The 15171-nt window shown below is 30.6% G+C and overlaps 4 protein-coding genes across 7 annotated transcripts; 2 read left to right on the top strand and 2 right to left on the bottom strand.

Annotated features, from left to right (window-relative positions):
* Positions 1-1337: 1337 nt before the first annotated feature.
* On the top strand, positions 1338-3173 carry LOC126915717 (thioredoxin-2-like). The gene is made up of 4 exons (XM_050720663.1): positions 1338-1513; positions 2419-2535; positions 2605-2718; positions 2803-3173. Exons 1-4 carry the CDS (start codon positions 1490-1492, stop codon positions 2863-2865), a joined length of 318 nt encoding a protein of 105 aa, XP_050576620.1. The 5' UTR covers positions 1338-1489; the 3' UTR covers positions 2866-3173.
* LOC126915691 (DNA-directed RNA polymerase I subunit RPA1) lies at positions 3142-8712 on the bottom strand. 2 transcript variants are annotated; one of them, XM_050720584.1, is made up of 5 exons: positions 8529-8712; positions 4058-8421; positions 3825-3980; positions 3432-3735; positions 3142-3356 (listed from the first exon to the last, which is right to left on the bottom strand). In XM_050720584.1, the coding sequence occupies exons 1-5, from the start codon at positions 8710-8712 to the stop codon at positions 3223-3225; spliced, it is 5142 nt and encodes a 1713-aa protein (XP_050576541.1). In that variant the 3' UTR covers positions 3142-3222. The 2 variants fall into 2 exon arrangements, with proteins under 2 accessions (XP_050576541.1, XP_050576542.1); XM_050720585.1 differs by lacking the exon at positions 8529-8712 and having other exon boundaries at positions 4058-8063; positions 8137-8269.
* A 275-nt stretch (positions 8713-8987) lies between these two features.
* On the top strand, positions 8988-12807 carry LOC126915702 (protein SHQ1 homolog). Of its 3 annotated transcripts, XM_050720631.1 has the most exons (9): positions 8988-9128; positions 9335-9529; positions 9590-9974; positions 10066-10470; positions 10547-10670; positions 10763-10926; positions 10992-11146; positions 11245-11292; positions 11626-12807. In XM_050720631.1, the coding sequence occupies exons 2-9, from the start codon at positions 9387-9389 to the stop codon at positions 11780-11782; spliced, it is 1581 nt and encodes a 526-aa protein (XP_050576588.1). In that variant the 5' UTR covers positions 8988-9128; positions 9335-9386; the 3' UTR covers positions 11783-12807. The 3 variants fall into 3 exon arrangements, with proteins under 3 accessions (XP_050576588.1, XP_050576587.1, XP_050576589.1); XM_050720630.1 differs by lacking the exon at positions 8988-9128 and having other exon boundaries at positions 9186-9529; XM_050720632.1 differs by lacking the exons at positions 8988-9128; positions 11245-11292 and having other exon boundaries at positions 9186-9529.
* LOC126915699 (uncharacterized) lies at positions 10672-14947 on the bottom strand. The gene is made up of 7 exons (XM_050720625.1): positions 14607-14947; positions 14009-14305; positions 13644-13755; positions 12952-13522; positions 12580-12764; positions 12317-12502; positions 10672-12247 (listed from the first exon to the last, which is right to left on the bottom strand). The coding sequence occupies exons 1-7, from the start codon at positions 14945-14947 to the stop codon at positions 12059-12061; spliced, it is 1881 nt and encodes a 626-aa protein (XP_050576582.1). The 3' UTR covers positions 10672-12058.
* Positions 14948-15171: the final 224 nt, after the last annotated feature.

The raw sequence follows: 15171 nt of genomic DNA, 5'->3' as shown, positions 1-15171 counted from the left end.
AGCGTCACCTTTAACAAGAAAATCACATGATGTCATTACAATGCGTATATTATATATATATATATATATATATATATATATATATATAATATGTGTGTGTGTGTGTGCGCGCGTGTGTGTGTGTATAAATGGCTTTTATGATTCAAATTATTCTATGTATATTGTTCACATTGATTACGTATATATATCATACCTAATTACTTCTTAAAATAATATAATACCTAATTGTAAGGATTTAAGATTTATCAGCATTTATTCTAATTCTTATTAAACGTATTTAGTATCAATCTAGGGAAATAGTAGAAACTAGCGTTAGCGTATTAATCGATTTCTTTGAGAGGATTGACCTACATATTCCATGTTATTTTGTAACCAAGGTTATTTAGTCACAAAATCATTACCGAGAACCACTAGCTTAACTACTATCGGAACTACTATCATGTTTTCATAAATTGACTATTTTATCTGATAAAATAATGACAGTGCGTACAAAAATATACATGCATTCGTCCTTATTTTTATGTAAAATTAATTATTAATTGCATAAACGTTGTTCTATAATGCAATGTCGAAACATGAATAAACCGTAATATCTTATCGTTGATTAAAAAAAAGGCAAAAGATATTGAATGGTACGAATTGCGTCGCAACAGAACTGAACAGTGGAGGTATACCAAAGATCGAAGATAGTGCAAATTCAATTATTGCACTGTATTTCGTGTTAATGTAGCGTTTAATATTAATATAATGAATTGTAACACGTGCAATTTGTTCGATCATCCTTCAAAATTGCGTGCACTTCCTCACTATGATATAAACCATTACTGGGAAGTACAGTGTGATCTATCTAGACATTCGGAAATGTTCGTGGACAGGGCCGGATGGAAGATTTTTAAGGCCTGGAAATATTGATCCAACGGAGGCTGCCTTTATAGAAAAATATGAAGAGAGTGGATTAAAATGATATAAATTTACATAAATATGAAATTACATTTATATTCTGATGGGTTAAGTTTAAAATTTTTTAAAAGACAATATGCATGTTTAGAAAATAGTTATTTCTTTTAATTTTCCATAAGATAAACAAGTGAATTATTCGTTATAGGTGTAAAATAAAATGTATTTTCATTGAATGGCAAGACTTGGTATTATAGCCTCCTCTAGTTCCCCTCTTAATCCGTACCTGTTGGCGGATCTTTGGAGGTCTTTTGGAGTACAATACAGCCAGTACGCAACTTGTTTCGCCTTCCCTATACTTTACGTATGAGCGTGATACTAGACACTACTCTATGGGACCCAAGTCTGAAGGAGAGAGAAAGATAGAAGGAAAGTGAATGTAAAGGAAGAAAAGTGTGAGAGAGGGAGGAACAGAATTACTAAGGAGGATTCTGAATTCCGACCACAGCGCTCAGTCGTTGACGAACATCGAAACCGTTGGTTCTATACTACTTGTAGTCAAGCGTTAACATATTTCCTAGAAGAAACAAAAATGGTCGTCCAAGTTATGAATGCTGTAAGTAACTAGATACGTATATATTCGTCTGATTTTTTACATATGTAATTCGTATAATATGTGTTAAATAATTTAGAAATCAGGCTTGAAAATACAAGAAACAAAAAATTAGTTGGTTAGACTACAAATATAATTTATTCGCATTTCGCGTACCTTCTACGAAATCGATTAGTTTTGAAATAATCGATTCAAGCTTGCTTAATTCTACTTGGTAGCAAAGTTTCCATTATAATACAACGAAGAGGTTTCTGTAGGAAGCATGTCTGATGTAGTTGGAATCATCATTGGCACATCGAATCGTACCGGCGTTCGTTTATCTAGCTAGTTTAAGTGCCATGGAATTGATGCGGTGAACATTTTCGAGTGTGACGTTCACGTTATATTACGTCAACTCCAAATAATTCCAATTGCGACACCAATGTAGTTCGTGGCATTGGCGTGATTCGTTGTATCGAAGCATGCAATTCAAACATGCTTCCATGATAGATGAGTTTTATGGGCGGGACAATCTAACTTGATGATGATCTATTTATTGATTTTAAATCATATAATTGATAAAGATACTTCAAATAGAATTGTACCCAAAAACGATTTTTATATTTTTTCTTTTTTATTGTTTTATTTTTTTTAAAGTATAATTTTTTAAGTTTAGAAAAATTATGAACTATAGGAAATATTCTTCGTACTTCATATAATTTTATTGATATATAATTCTAATTTTCATTAAAAATATCTACATGCACTATATTTAATTTGCTGATAGGTATGTGATAACTATAGATAGCTAGCCAGAACCAGGTATCTATTTAAGACAAATGTAAAGCTAATATAATAGTATTGTACAGTTACAGTAGGGTAATTTATTATATTTAACAGTATAATGTATTTGTATGTTATCTTTGCAGGCTGATTTAAAAAGCCAGCTTGAGAAAGCTGGAGATAATTTAGTTGTAGTTGATTTCTTTGCTACATGGTGTGGGCCTTGCAAGATGATTGCGCCCAAACTGGAAGAGTTATCAAAGGTTAGATAATTTACCTTACATAAAAAGATTTCTGTTAAATAATTCTTACAAAATATTTTTCTGTAATAGGAAATGGAAAATGTTATCTTCTTGAAAGTTGATGTAGATGAATGTGAAGACATTGCTAGTGAATATGGAATTAGCAGTATGCCTACCTTTGTTTTCATTAAAAATAATAAAGTGGTATGTACTATTTTAAGTTAATATCTATTTCATATAAGAATACAGTTAAGAACTCATAATATAATGTATAATATAATGTTTTAGCTGGAAAACTTCTCAGGTGCTAATTACGACAAACTTAAAAGCACAATTCAGAAGCATAAGTGAATAAATAATTTTAATGGCAGAAGTATTTTTGAACAGGATTATCTATTGGTTATCATTAATCAATAAAGGTAACTAGCAAAAATCTCATAATCAGTAAAAATAAAGTTATATATCACTTGCAAAATGTAAGGGACATAATTTTTTGTTAATACACTGTCAGTTTTATTATACATAATTTGTTGCAAAATAAAATGTAATCAGCTTATAAAAAAATATACATCCAATATAATTCTTTCTTATATTATTGTCTGATAATGTAAAAAATAATTTTCAAAATTTGACATAAAATATTAAATTTATTTACACAATTGCATGTATCTAATAATTTATTCTTGACATCAACCCTATTCACATTTGTTATCCACCTACTGAAAAGGTAGTTTCCGGTTGTTTCTGTATTTTTACCAATAACGAACATGACCCAGTACCAGATTTACAAGGTTGACCTAACATTAATCGACTAGAAGGCGATACTAAATTATCTCGTTTTCCTGTAAATAAAAGACATAATTAACACCGAATTTTTCAAAGAATAAATAATTCCATCACTTTCTCTGTTCTCTTACCTTCTAAAGTGGCATTTTTCAAAAAATTAAGAGAACTTTCAAAACTCATTTGTTGCAATGGAGATGCTGAACCTTCCATTCCTTTACGACTGAGAGGTTGAAATCTACCATCAAAAGTCATGTAATCCGCAATTAAAGATAGATGTCTAGAATCAACTGTGATTCCATACATCTTAAATACATCTCTCACTTCTTTTATAATAACTCTGTTAGCAGCTTCAATACCATATGTTTGAGAAATACTATAAATGTCATTGGAATATAATTTGTTTAAATTTAGAGATTTATCATATTTGAACATTTCCTATATTACAAAAAAATTACGAATAAATAATAAAATGCAAAATTGTGATCATATACACATATTCATTATAATACAAAACTTTTACTTACTACTATGTTGATACCATCAGTTTTAAGAATTGTCTCTCCATTATTATTTTGAAATGTAAAAGCACGTTTTACGCAAGGTACCTCCCATAAAACAACTCTATTTGCAACATTTCTAGTTATCGTTGGTAAATCCAATTTTAACATTTTAAGAGGTAACTGCAGAAGAAAATTGTAATCATCAGCTAATTCTTTTTATGAAGGAGAAAATTTGTAACTCTCATTATGATACTTACCCAAAATGTTAATTTACACCATGTGAATTTATCCTCATCATAATCATATTCTATTACATGAGTATACATATTTTTAATATCCCTCTTTCTCTGTGTACTGTAAGTTTCATTTACAATATAGTCTGATTTCTCATGTTCTGTGTCATAATCATCATCGTCTTCATCTTGTTGTTGGTCATTAGTTTTCAATTTTTCATTTTCATGCTCTACAACAATATCATCTTCTCTTTCATTTATATCTTCTATTTCTTCTTCTTCTTCTGGATCCTCATATTCTTGATTTTCTTTATGACGCAAAATTGATCGTAGTAAAGTTGCATCTGCATCTTCTGCTGCTGCTTCTTCATCTGAAGATTCGTGCATTTCTCCCAAATTTGCATGTTTCAATGCAGATTCTGCTCCTTCTTCAGGTTCTGCTTGATCTAATAAAGCATCATCCTCATACATAGATTTCTTTTCCTCTTCAACATACACTAAAACACCTGTTACTTTAGCGATCTTTTTAATTTCTTTAAACATTTCCTTAAAAAACACTTCTTCAGTTTTTTTCAATACCTCATGTGGTTGAACACAAAATTCCGATTTATAACATTTATGTGGAAGATAATTAATAGTCATAGTATACACCAATTGTCTATTTGGCGATTGCTCCAATTTTCTACTTACATTAATATTGTCTAAAACATTGGATAAAATGCATTTTGTTAATTGCAATCTTAATTTATTTGAGCGTTTTGTTACATTCTTTAAGTCCTTCCGGAATGGTATCTCCATGCTAGGCGTTTTAATATTTTTCGATGCCATCATAAGTATTTCACGTAATCTGGGTATACCCAAAGTAACGTTCATTTCTCCACGACCAGCAAAGTGGAAAGTATTTAAAGTCATCTGAGTTGATGGCTCCCCTATTGATTGTGCTGCTAATAAACCTACTGGTTCACCAGGTGGACAAACAATTTTCATTACCTTCACAGACAAGAGGTCTCTTAAATCTTTCTTTTTTATGATCGAATTGTTAGATTTATTGGCTATATATTCGTCCATTAAATTTTCTAATCGTTCAGAAAGTACACCAAAATCTATATCTTGTCTATATTTCGACATTATTGGATCAGGACATCTTGCACATTCGGCATAAATCCATTTTTTATCTTCTTCACTAGTCCTTAACCACTTTCTCATCAATGAAAGAGATGCTTTGCTTCTCCCATTATTTTCATTAATTTCCTTATATTTCGATTTCTTAATATTCATATCTTCCCTTGAAAACCTTGTAAATGGACTAATTCTTCTCTTCTGTAATACACTTCCGTTTTTACTTTCCCATTTTTTAATTTTTCTCACTACTTTTAAAATTTTATCTGTATCTGAATCCATTTTTAAATTTTTTACTATTTCTTCATTGAGAATCGCATTTTTATTGTCTATTAAGAAATTTAATTGTTCCTTCCTCAAAAATTGTGAACCTGGTATATCAAGCCCATCTTCGCCATAATAAATTTGCACCATACTACCGTCTGAGTCTCGTACTGTTGAATCATAATTAATACTTAATCCTTCAAGATGTTTAATAAGACATCTTTGTAAATAACCTGATCTACTAGTTTTTACAGCAGTATCAATAAGACCTTCGCGGCCAGCCATACAGTGAAAAAAGAATTCTTGAGGTTTGATCCCTGTCATAAATCTACCATCGATAAAACCACCAGCTCTTGGTGTAGGATCATATGCAAGGAAACTTGGAAGGCTTTTCCCACTGATCATTAAAGGTGGCCTTTTTCCTTCCAACTCAATCTGTCCAAGTAAGCAAGATATCTGCATAGTATTTACCGTAGAACCTTTTGCACCGGATTGAACCATCAATTGTAGATTATTATCTGGAAATTTTTTCAAAAGACCAGCTGGTAAACAAACTTTATTTATATCATTAGTATAGACATCTAATGCGCTTTTATATTTTCGATCGATTTGAGCACGGAATTTAGGGTCACTCCAATAAGATTCTTCAATTTTAGATGTAACAATATCCATAGGTATATCATCAGGTAATTCTAACACCGATCTCTGAATATTTTCTCCAATTTTTCTACAGTTAGAAATAATTTCTTTCCGTTTCTTATCTGCTTTATTTAACAATAAAATATCTTCAATACCAAGAGTAAATCCATTTCTTTGTAAAGCAGCTTGAAATAATTTACCAAAAGCACTTAACAACTTTGTAGAGCATATTCCCCCATATAATTCGAAAATACAATGTATAAGACCAAATGGAGTTGCACCATAATGTGTCTTATCAAGTACACCACATAATAATTCTCCATTTCGTATTATTACTTCGGCTTCTGACATTGTTTTAGGATTTAAAAATTCAGTACCACATTTCCACTGCCGTGGTTTTTCAACTTGCCATTCTTTTACATTGATTTTGGCATTTGCTGTCAAATTGATGCGTGCTTGATTTGGTGGAATAATATTAATGATAACAGTGGATACAATTTGTTTACCAGACCATAAGGGTACTGGTTTTATAATACTGGGAGGAAGAAGAATTATATTATCTTGTATTGTAGATAAAGCAGCATAAACTAGTTGCATATAATCTTCACGTGAAAAGAATGTCCCTCTTACTGTTAATCGCACACCAGAAACCATATGATCTTGAATGAGACCACTTAAAGGAGTACCATCTTTAGGTACAAGATATTGATTAGATACATTGGCTATATTGTAGCCTTCACTTCTAGCTAGTTCATTTTGGGGATAATGAGCATTCATCTCATCGCCATCAAAGTCTGAATTATAGGCTTTACAATTAGCATAATGCAAACGTAATGTTTTTTCTCCCTTTAAAATACGTGCTTTGTGAGCCATTATACTAGGCTTATGCAAAGTTGGTTGACGATTTAACAGCAGAATGTCTCCATTTTGTAAATGCCTATGTATAATTTTAATGCCTTTAAAAAATTTGTTTGCTTTATCACTTGTTGTTAGAAGACGTTTTGCAATAGCTTCTCTTTGAACAGCATTTGTGTTAGAAATGCGTTGTATACTTCCATCCTCGTGTTCAACCATTACTGCACCAGGATGAATATTAGGACCGTTTAAAACTAATTGTCTTAACTGTACAACATTCCAAGGTGTAACTGGTGTTGGATATGTTAATTTCATTGCAAAAGCTTCAGGAATGCCAATTTCATCTATGTTCAAATTAGGATCTGGTGTAATAACAGAACGAGCAGCAAAATTAACTCTTTTACCCATCATATGCATTCTAATAATTCCTTCCTTTTTTTCTATAACTTGCTTTAAACCCTGACAATTTGCAGAATCTGCAGTTCTATTCATATCACGATCCATTAAATGATCCACATTTATTTGCAGATTTTGCCAAGCATTGTGTAATTTTTCAATTGCTGTATTACCTTTTATTTGTTCAAAAACAAGTTTTCCCTCTTCTGTCAGTTGATTTGTATCACCATCTTGAATTGTTTGAATGATATTTCGAAGTACAAGACAATCTTGGATGATACTCTTGTAAACTTGAGATTGTGGATGTTCTATCATTTGTCCATTGACAAAATTAACTGGCCTAACTATAGGTGGTAAAACTGGTATTACTTCAAAAAAGAATATATCAGTTGGATATTCAATATCTACCATTCCAAAGCAAGGTATAAGTACTTTTAAGAAATCTTTCTCATTTTGCCAAAGCTTTCTGAGGTAATCTTTAGATTGATCTGGCATTATTATAACTGTCTCTAATTTATGTACTACTCCACGTGATTTTACTGTCCGAGGAGTATTAGGTGTCTCACATATTTTAGTGGTCATAATTTTATTTTTTAGTGTTGTAATTTTTGGTATAGGTTCTTGACAATTTACACAGACTTTCAATGTTGCATACTGCTTTATAACATTTTCAACATATGTATGCCATTGCATATTAATATTTTTGGTATTTAGTTGAATTTCATCATATTGCATGATACGCTGATTAAGTCTTGGTCTATTGAGAAGATTTTCAGTATAATTATCAATTACATTTTGAACAGCTTGCACATCAACTTCATAAGGATTACCAGAACATGAAACAACAAACATTATTTCTTGTTCTAAATCTTCAAGTTCACTGAGATATCCTTGTTGAAGTAAGTTCAATTTTGCAGTAAGTAACAATTTTATATAAGGTGGAATTTGTAAAGAAAAACAGTTTAGACATGCTAATTTGATTAACATAAATAATCCTCTATGAAACAGTGGATTTACTACTGGCATAGGCAATTCTATATGTCCAAAATGACCTGGACATTTGAATACGTTGCATCCACATGTTCCACATGGATCCGAACTTTCTAAAAGTGGCCCTAATTAATAAAAGAAATATGTATTAGTAAATTGTACCTTTACTTTCTCTAATTCACATAAAAATATAAATAATACATATAATAATTTGCATCATTTCATTTATTACCTAATGTTGGGTCATATAAACCTCCTTTTAATGGATGTCCCAAAATATTAAATGATAATGGTGTCCTTATTTTGGTAACACTTAAATTTCTTATATCATTTGCAGTAAACATAGAAAACATTAAACATTTTGGATCTAGATGTTTTGGAGTTAGACGTGGAGTATGATATTTATGTTGTACCATTTTGACAAATGTTGCCTCGTAGCCTTTTTATTTCTACAAAACAAGTGGATTGTTTTTAATAATTTTATCGATAATTTATTAAAAATGTGAGTTTATTTATACCTCTTGTAGAATATTTCTTTTGGGGAAAATGATGTAAGTAACCTTAATATAAATCACTTATTTCTTATTAATATTAAATATTAACTGGATTAATAACAAACATTGTTTAGAAAATTTCATTCAACATGATAATAAATCGTATAGGTTACGAAACGTTAATCACATGGCTGCTACCGCTCTACCAAATGTAGTGAAGTATGCGTTTGGTTAATCTTTGACCAACTAAAAATCGATAGTTACATCGATATATTTATCGTTAAACTATTATTGCAATAACACATGATTTCGTCTGAAACTAAGACGTCAATGAAATTGTAAGTGAATCGAATTTATGTGTACAAAGTTATTTGAAGAGTTAGGAACATTTTCAACCAGTACAATAATATTACAAATAGAAGCTTTAAAGATTTGTCTTATACGATATATAAATAACCATAGTGTATAATAAAGCATTTATTAATATATTATGTGTTTACTTTTATGTCTGTATCGATAATGAATGGTACTCGCTTATTATAAGAACGTGAGGAAAGAATTTTAAATAAAATACATTTTCTAAGTGCATTACAAAGATGTTAACTCCACGATTTGAAATAACTCAAACTGACACAGAAGTCGCAATAATCATTCATGCACCATATGCCAATATCAAAGACACGGAGATTTACGTTGATGGAACAGATTTCAGATTTTTTTCTACACCATATTATTTGAGGTAAAGTAATAGTACTTAATAGTTATAAATATTATTTTAATAAAATTTCTCTATTTTTAGGTTAAAACTACCAGGTGAAATTGAAGATAACGACTCGTCATTTGGTTCATACGATTGCGAAAAAGGAGATTTCTCTTTAAGATTTTCAAAAGTGATAAAAGGAGAATATTTTGAAAATTTGGATATGATAAGTACATTATTAGCTCCACCAAAAAAGAAGGGTACAATTGTACCAAACATCGAAGTAATTGGAAATCCATCAGCAAATTCTGAAGATATTAATGATATACCAAATGAGCATGAATTTACACCAAATAATGAAAACACTAATGGAGATGAATGGTACATGCATCAGAACAATACTATAGAAACTGTACCTCTTTTGTCTGTATCTCCTAAATATGGTTTTGCCAATAAAGTATCTGTAGCTTTAGCTGCTTTTGAGGTAAATGCATTAAAATATTTAATATATATATATGTCCTACATCTATACAACATCTAGTAGTGGCATATAACTTTCTCGCTTTAAATTTCAGTCAGCATGGATTAAGGAAATAATAGATCTTCCAATGCCAGATACAATACCTCAATCTGAGAGAAGAAAATTGCGAGAGAAACGTGAAATTTCAGATTTTAACGAGGAACATTATTTGGCAGATCTTATGCAACCAGAATGCATAGAACCATATATCTCATTTCCTGCAGAATGGGACACTTTGAAAAAAGAAGATATTTCTTTCAATGAAACTGAAGTAGATTTATTAAAAGAACTCCCAAACAAAGAATATTTATTAAACAATGAAGAAACACATAAGTTACTTTTAGGTTTAATGGATATTTTATTTGGTTGTTGCTATAATCACAGAACAACATTAGGAGAAAATACGGTTGAAAGTAGTTGGACTATTAATAAATTAAGTTCCACTTTGTGTTGGTTTGATGTATGTAAAATGTTTACAGAAGTATCAATAGTTATTTTTATTATATTGTCTTATGTATTGATAATAATATTTTTAGGAGTTTTCTGATGCAGAAGAAGTTGTAAAAGCTTGTTTTAGAAGATCGATATGTTACCCACTTTTTAGAAATTGGGATTTGTCTAAAAAAGTTTTTGAAGATGTAAAGAAAGTAATTAAGTTAGGTTAGTAATGAACAAAGCACAGGTTTTTTAATTTACAATATTTCATTTAGTACATTATTTCTTATGCTTAATATTTTTTCATAAATTTTTAGGTAAAAAGTATATTATAAAACATTTTTGTGAAGTACATAGTTTGTTTAACAATTCGTGTGAACCGCGATATATATTAAATCAGTTGTATATAAAAGATTACCTGATCTGGTTACAACAGATTAATGAATCTTTAATCGAATCATTGGAATCTCTTATCGCTAATGTAAGTATATAAATATTAAGGAGTAACTTTTTAGGGTTTATTAATGTATATTTATTTCTCTTAAGGTTCAACCTTCCAAAGATGACATGCAACTTGACTTAGCAGAGCTAGAGCAAGCAGCTTATTCTGTGCAAGAAGAAGATCTTATTATAGAAAATTCTGTTCATGAAATAGTGGATCAAATGGATGAATTAACAGTTAATGACAATGACAAAGATAAGTAAGTATAATGTACAAAATATTTTGTAACTTTTAGAAAATTCTGGGATTCATTGAAGAATATTATATGTCTTTATGTTATATGATTTTATTTTAAAGGCCAAAGACTATATACTACATTAAAGACAAACATTCTTTAAAGTATTTGTAAGTATTTCAATAGAATTGCTTTGAATATATTCCTTAACAAAGCTTTCTCGTTTACCTCTTAATAAATGAAATAAATATTTGTACATATTCTATATATATTTTAATCTGAAATATACTAATATAATACACTAACTTCTAAAATGCACATTCCTTTGGTAAATTACATGAATATCAAATTGTAAACTCATCAGTAATAAAACTTATAGCAATAACAAATTGCCATTATATTTGCACATTACGCATGGATGAAATGCACAGTAAGGAAGATTTATAAAACTTATTATTTCCTTCATTTTTTAGTAATGCACATGTAAATTATGTTTTATATAGGTTATCGAGTAGTTCGAGTTCAAGCGACAGCAGCGATACTGATTCTGAAAGTGATTCAGAAAGTAGCACTTCAAGTACCACTACAACAAGCAATAGTAATAGTTTAGACTCGGACGATGTAAGCGAACCAGAAGAAATTACAAATGAGTATACTTAATGATATATACTTAAATCTTTCTAAAAACAACGTTTTTGAAAGTTTTTTCTTACTTAGAATATTATAAATAAAACTTCACGATTCTACCTTATGTGTTCATAAAAATATTTATACATACTTATATGTACACTACACGTGAAGCTGTTTTTAAGATGTGAAACGATGTATAAATAAGAGATTCATTTCCGTGTCTATTTTACAACTATACAACTTTATGATTACTTGTGTAGACATGTTTTTACGATACTCGTATTTGTCATAAGTGTGATTGATTTGTCAAATGATATAGTAAATCCATGTTAATAATTTATTATAATGCTCGATTAATCTTCGTTGCATAAAATCATCCAAATCATTGTTATTTGTAATATTCATGTCTGAATCAGTTGAATCGATATCGCCTGGTTTTAATACACTGCTTTCATTATCGAAAGCATCATTAGTATTACTTTCTGTATCCTCTGCCTAGAATATTTTATAAAACTTTAATTGTAAATGAAAAATGCTCTGAAAAGAATTTTTAAGTATTATTACCGTAGCGTAGTCGTAATCTGTATACTCTGTATTTTCGTCTTTATTATTGAGTTCATCTTCGTCGATAGTTTGCCAATAATTTGCTATTTCTCCATATATTCCTGGACTCTCGTCTACACTGTGCACGAATTGAGCCAACGTTTTATTGTCTAATATCGTTGATTCTGACCTTTTTAATGCTGCTGGCTTATCGTTTTCAACAATTAAAACGGGTCCAATATACTGTTAGAAGAAACTTATTGTATTTACTGTGCATACCATACCTCTTGATCAGAAGTTGTACTTTTACTATTAAAATGATCATGATAATCAGGACTTCCTGTTTTTAGAACTAAGTGTGTATATTTTTTGAATGTTCCATTTTCTTCATGTAAATGCGGAGCGTATAATATAATACGTAAAGGCATATTCTCGTCGTTTGGACTTTGTGGCTCAGTATTCTTACTTACTGTTAAATAACGTGAGAAATAAAGATTTGTGAAAAGAAAAAATGATATGTTCTATATATATCTTATATACTATATAAGTTATACATATTTTAATATAAGCAAATAAAAAGCGAATTCAATATTGAAAATTGAAAATATAATATTGAAAATTCAATATCAATTATGATGATATTTGATATTTAATACCTTCTTGTTCTTTCATTTTCACATCTTCTAAACTAATATTTGATTCAATTTGAAGATCTTCGTGATTTCTTGTCAAATCGGTATTTGAGTCGTTACTCGTGGAAAAGTTGTTATTACCATTTACGTGCTTATTGGAAAAGATACAATCTTGCGCTTCACTGTATACTTCGGTCGTCGCGAAGTTTGATATTATAGTCGGTATCTGAGTTTGTTCTTGTTCCAATGGTATTTCAGAAGTTATTTCAATATTCTTATCGGTAAAAAGAATGTTGTCTCGTACATTGTCATCGTTTTTCATATTTTCTGTAGTCCGTACCGTTGACGACTCAGTTGTGATATCATAAACCGTACTTCCATTATTGCTTGGATTAAAAGGAACAACGGTACTGGTATTTTTATCATCTTCAATTTCTTTTAATTCCTCTGAGGATATATTGCTAGTCTTTAAATCGGTAAATACTCTTTCTGTACGCGTATCAAGATTTTTATCTATCTTTATTTCATCTGAATTGATAGCTTTTAAAAGGTATTCCTCGTATTCCACTGAATCGCGTCCTATCGTTGATTGTTCCTATTTAGCAATTAAATAATTTTTTTATATATATTTGTGCGTTCTTTTTTCGACTAGATTAGATTAAAGATTAAAAAAGATCGCAATATTATTATTGGAAAATTTATCGAATTCTGCTTACATAGCAAGGACCACATGGATCATCGTTGTACGTGGAAAGAATGGCCGCTTTAACGTAAGGGAAGTATAGTATACTCCAGGGTACTATGATCTGATAAGTTACTTTACCGCAGCTGCAATAACATTTTATGAAATTATTGACATTTAATTCATATTTTAATAAAATTTGTAAAAGCAAGATGAATTTTTCAAACATATTTTGTTATTTTCTAAACATATTTCTATTTTAGTAAAAGCTGATTTAATTTTGTATTTCAACAAATATTTTTTTCTTCCGTGAGATTATGAGATGAGTTAATATTAAAGAAATCGTGTTCTACCTAACAAAATTTCTACGATTGTAAATTGATCGTATTAAATGCTCACCGATCGATAATGATTACTTCGTCTTTCGATGCATAAAAACTTTTCCAGATACCCAACTCGGAAGTGTCTTGAAGAAAAATTATGTCCTTTTTCTTGTTCTCAACGTCAGCGAACAACGATTCTTCTAAGTCGAAGAAGTACTCGGAATCCTGTATATTTTTAGATATTTCCCTCCACGCTTTTATCTCTATATTGTTCTCCGTGCTGTCTTCCGGCAAATCTGACGGCGGTGTCACCATGAAGAACAAGATATTCGAAAAACCGGACGTGTCTAATCGCTTCTTCAATAATCCCAACCTTGTACCAAATGATTTTTACAAGTGTCACTTCAACGAACTTTACATTTAATTCGTGTCTCTTAAAAATTTCAGATTCAGATTTGAAACTAAATTGAACTAAGTCTGCGCAAAGTGCAATTTATTAGAAGTTATTAAATGAAGAATTAAACAAATCAAAAGTAGTAAGTAAAGTAAATAGTAAATAAACGAATGTGAAATTTCATGTGAGTACGAATACAAATTAGACGCATCTAATCTACAATAATAAGTGTTACTAAAACTATCGATAGAACATACTGATCATTCCATCAACATCTTACATGATTGCTTGCCTGTAGCTGTAATACCAGGAGGGATCCAAAAATGCGAACACGTTCACGTGTCCCAACTGTTCCTTCCGGAGATTCGTGGCACGACATTGCTCCATATGTCCTCGGTTCTCTTGTTGTTCCTTCGATTGGCGGAAATGACGGGGGATATCCAACAACCGGAGGACTCCATCCTTCTCGTAAGCTTCGCAACTTCCGACTATCATCATCATCATCATCATTATTAATGTGATCACAATCGAGATCGACATAATTATTCGTTCACTTTCTTCCACAGAACCGTGTTCAGGAATCTTTGACGAGGCAGAAATCGTCGGAGAAGATCGTCTCATCGACTACCAAAAATAGAACGAGACGTATTCATGCAGAAGTGAAATGTCGATAATTATGTCGTAACACTTGGAAATCCGTGTAAACAACGCAAAATTGGTAATCGGGGGCGGGGGGGGGGGGGGGGCAGAGTTAGTTTCGCTTGTCTTTAGAGGATGCTCGTTATCTGAGGCGCGATAAAATAATGGAAAATGTGACAATGAAGCCGCGAAAACACCGAGTACTT

This window comes from Bombus affinis, chromosome 4, assembly GCF_024516045.1.
Source record: "Bombus affinis isolate iyBomAffi1 chromosome 4, iyBomAffi1.2, whole genome shotgun sequence".
Taxonomy (NCBI): domain Eukaryota; kingdom Metazoa; phylum Arthropoda; class Insecta; order Hymenoptera; family Apidae; genus Bombus; species Bombus affinis.
Note: the sequence above shows the minus strand (reverse complement) of the source record. Positions and strands in the feature narration are given on the sequence as shown.

Bases quoted from the DNA above. Each gene is read 5' to 3' on its own strand.
- LOC126915702 (XM_050720631.1), top strand. From the start codon at position 9,387: ATGTTAACTCCACGATTTGAAATAACTCAAACTGACACAGAAGTCGCA. The intron at 9,530-9,589 runs GTAAAGTAATAG...CTCTATTTTTAG, and splicing joins TCTACACCATATTATTTGAG to GTTAAAACTACCAGGTGAAA. The intron at 10,927-10,991 runs GTAAGTATATAA...ATTTCTCTTAAG, and splicing joins TGGAATCTCTTATCGCTAAT to GTTCAACCTTCCAAAGATGA.
- LOC126915699 (XM_050720625.1), bottom strand. From the start codon at position 14,947: ATGAGACGATCTTCTCCGACGATTTCTGCCTCGTCAAAGATTCCTGAA. The intron at 13,523-13,643 runs GTAAGCAGAATT...ATTGCTAAATAG, and splicing joins ATCCATGTGGTCCTTGCTAT to GAACAATCAACGATAGGACG. The intron at 12,248-12,316 runs GTAATAATACTT...AAAATATTCTAG, and splicing joins CAGATTACGACTACGCTACG to GCAGAGGATACAGAAAGTAA.
- LOC126915717 (XM_050720663.1), top strand. From the start codon at position 1,490: ATGGTCGTCCAAGTTATGAATGCT. The intron at 1,514-2,418 runs GTAAGTAACTAG...TTATCTTTGCAG, and splicing joins TCGTCCAAGTTATGAATGCT to GCTGATTTAAAAAGCCAGCT. The intron at 2,536-2,604 runs GTTAGATAATTT...TTTCTGTAATAG, and splicing joins AACTGGAAGAGTTATCAAAG to GAAATGGAAAATGTTATCTT.
- LOC126915691 (XM_050720584.1), bottom strand. From the start codon at position 8,712: ATGGTACAACATAAATATCATACTCCACGTCTAACTCCAAAACATCTA. The intron at 8,422-8,528 runs GTAATAAATGAA...TTTATTAATTAG, and splicing joins TTTATATGACCCAACATTAG to GGCCACTTTTAGAAAGTTCG. The intron at 3,357-3,431 runs GTAAGAGAACAG...TTTTATTTACAG, and splicing joins GAAAAATGCCACTTTAGAAG to GAAAACGAGATAATTTAGTA.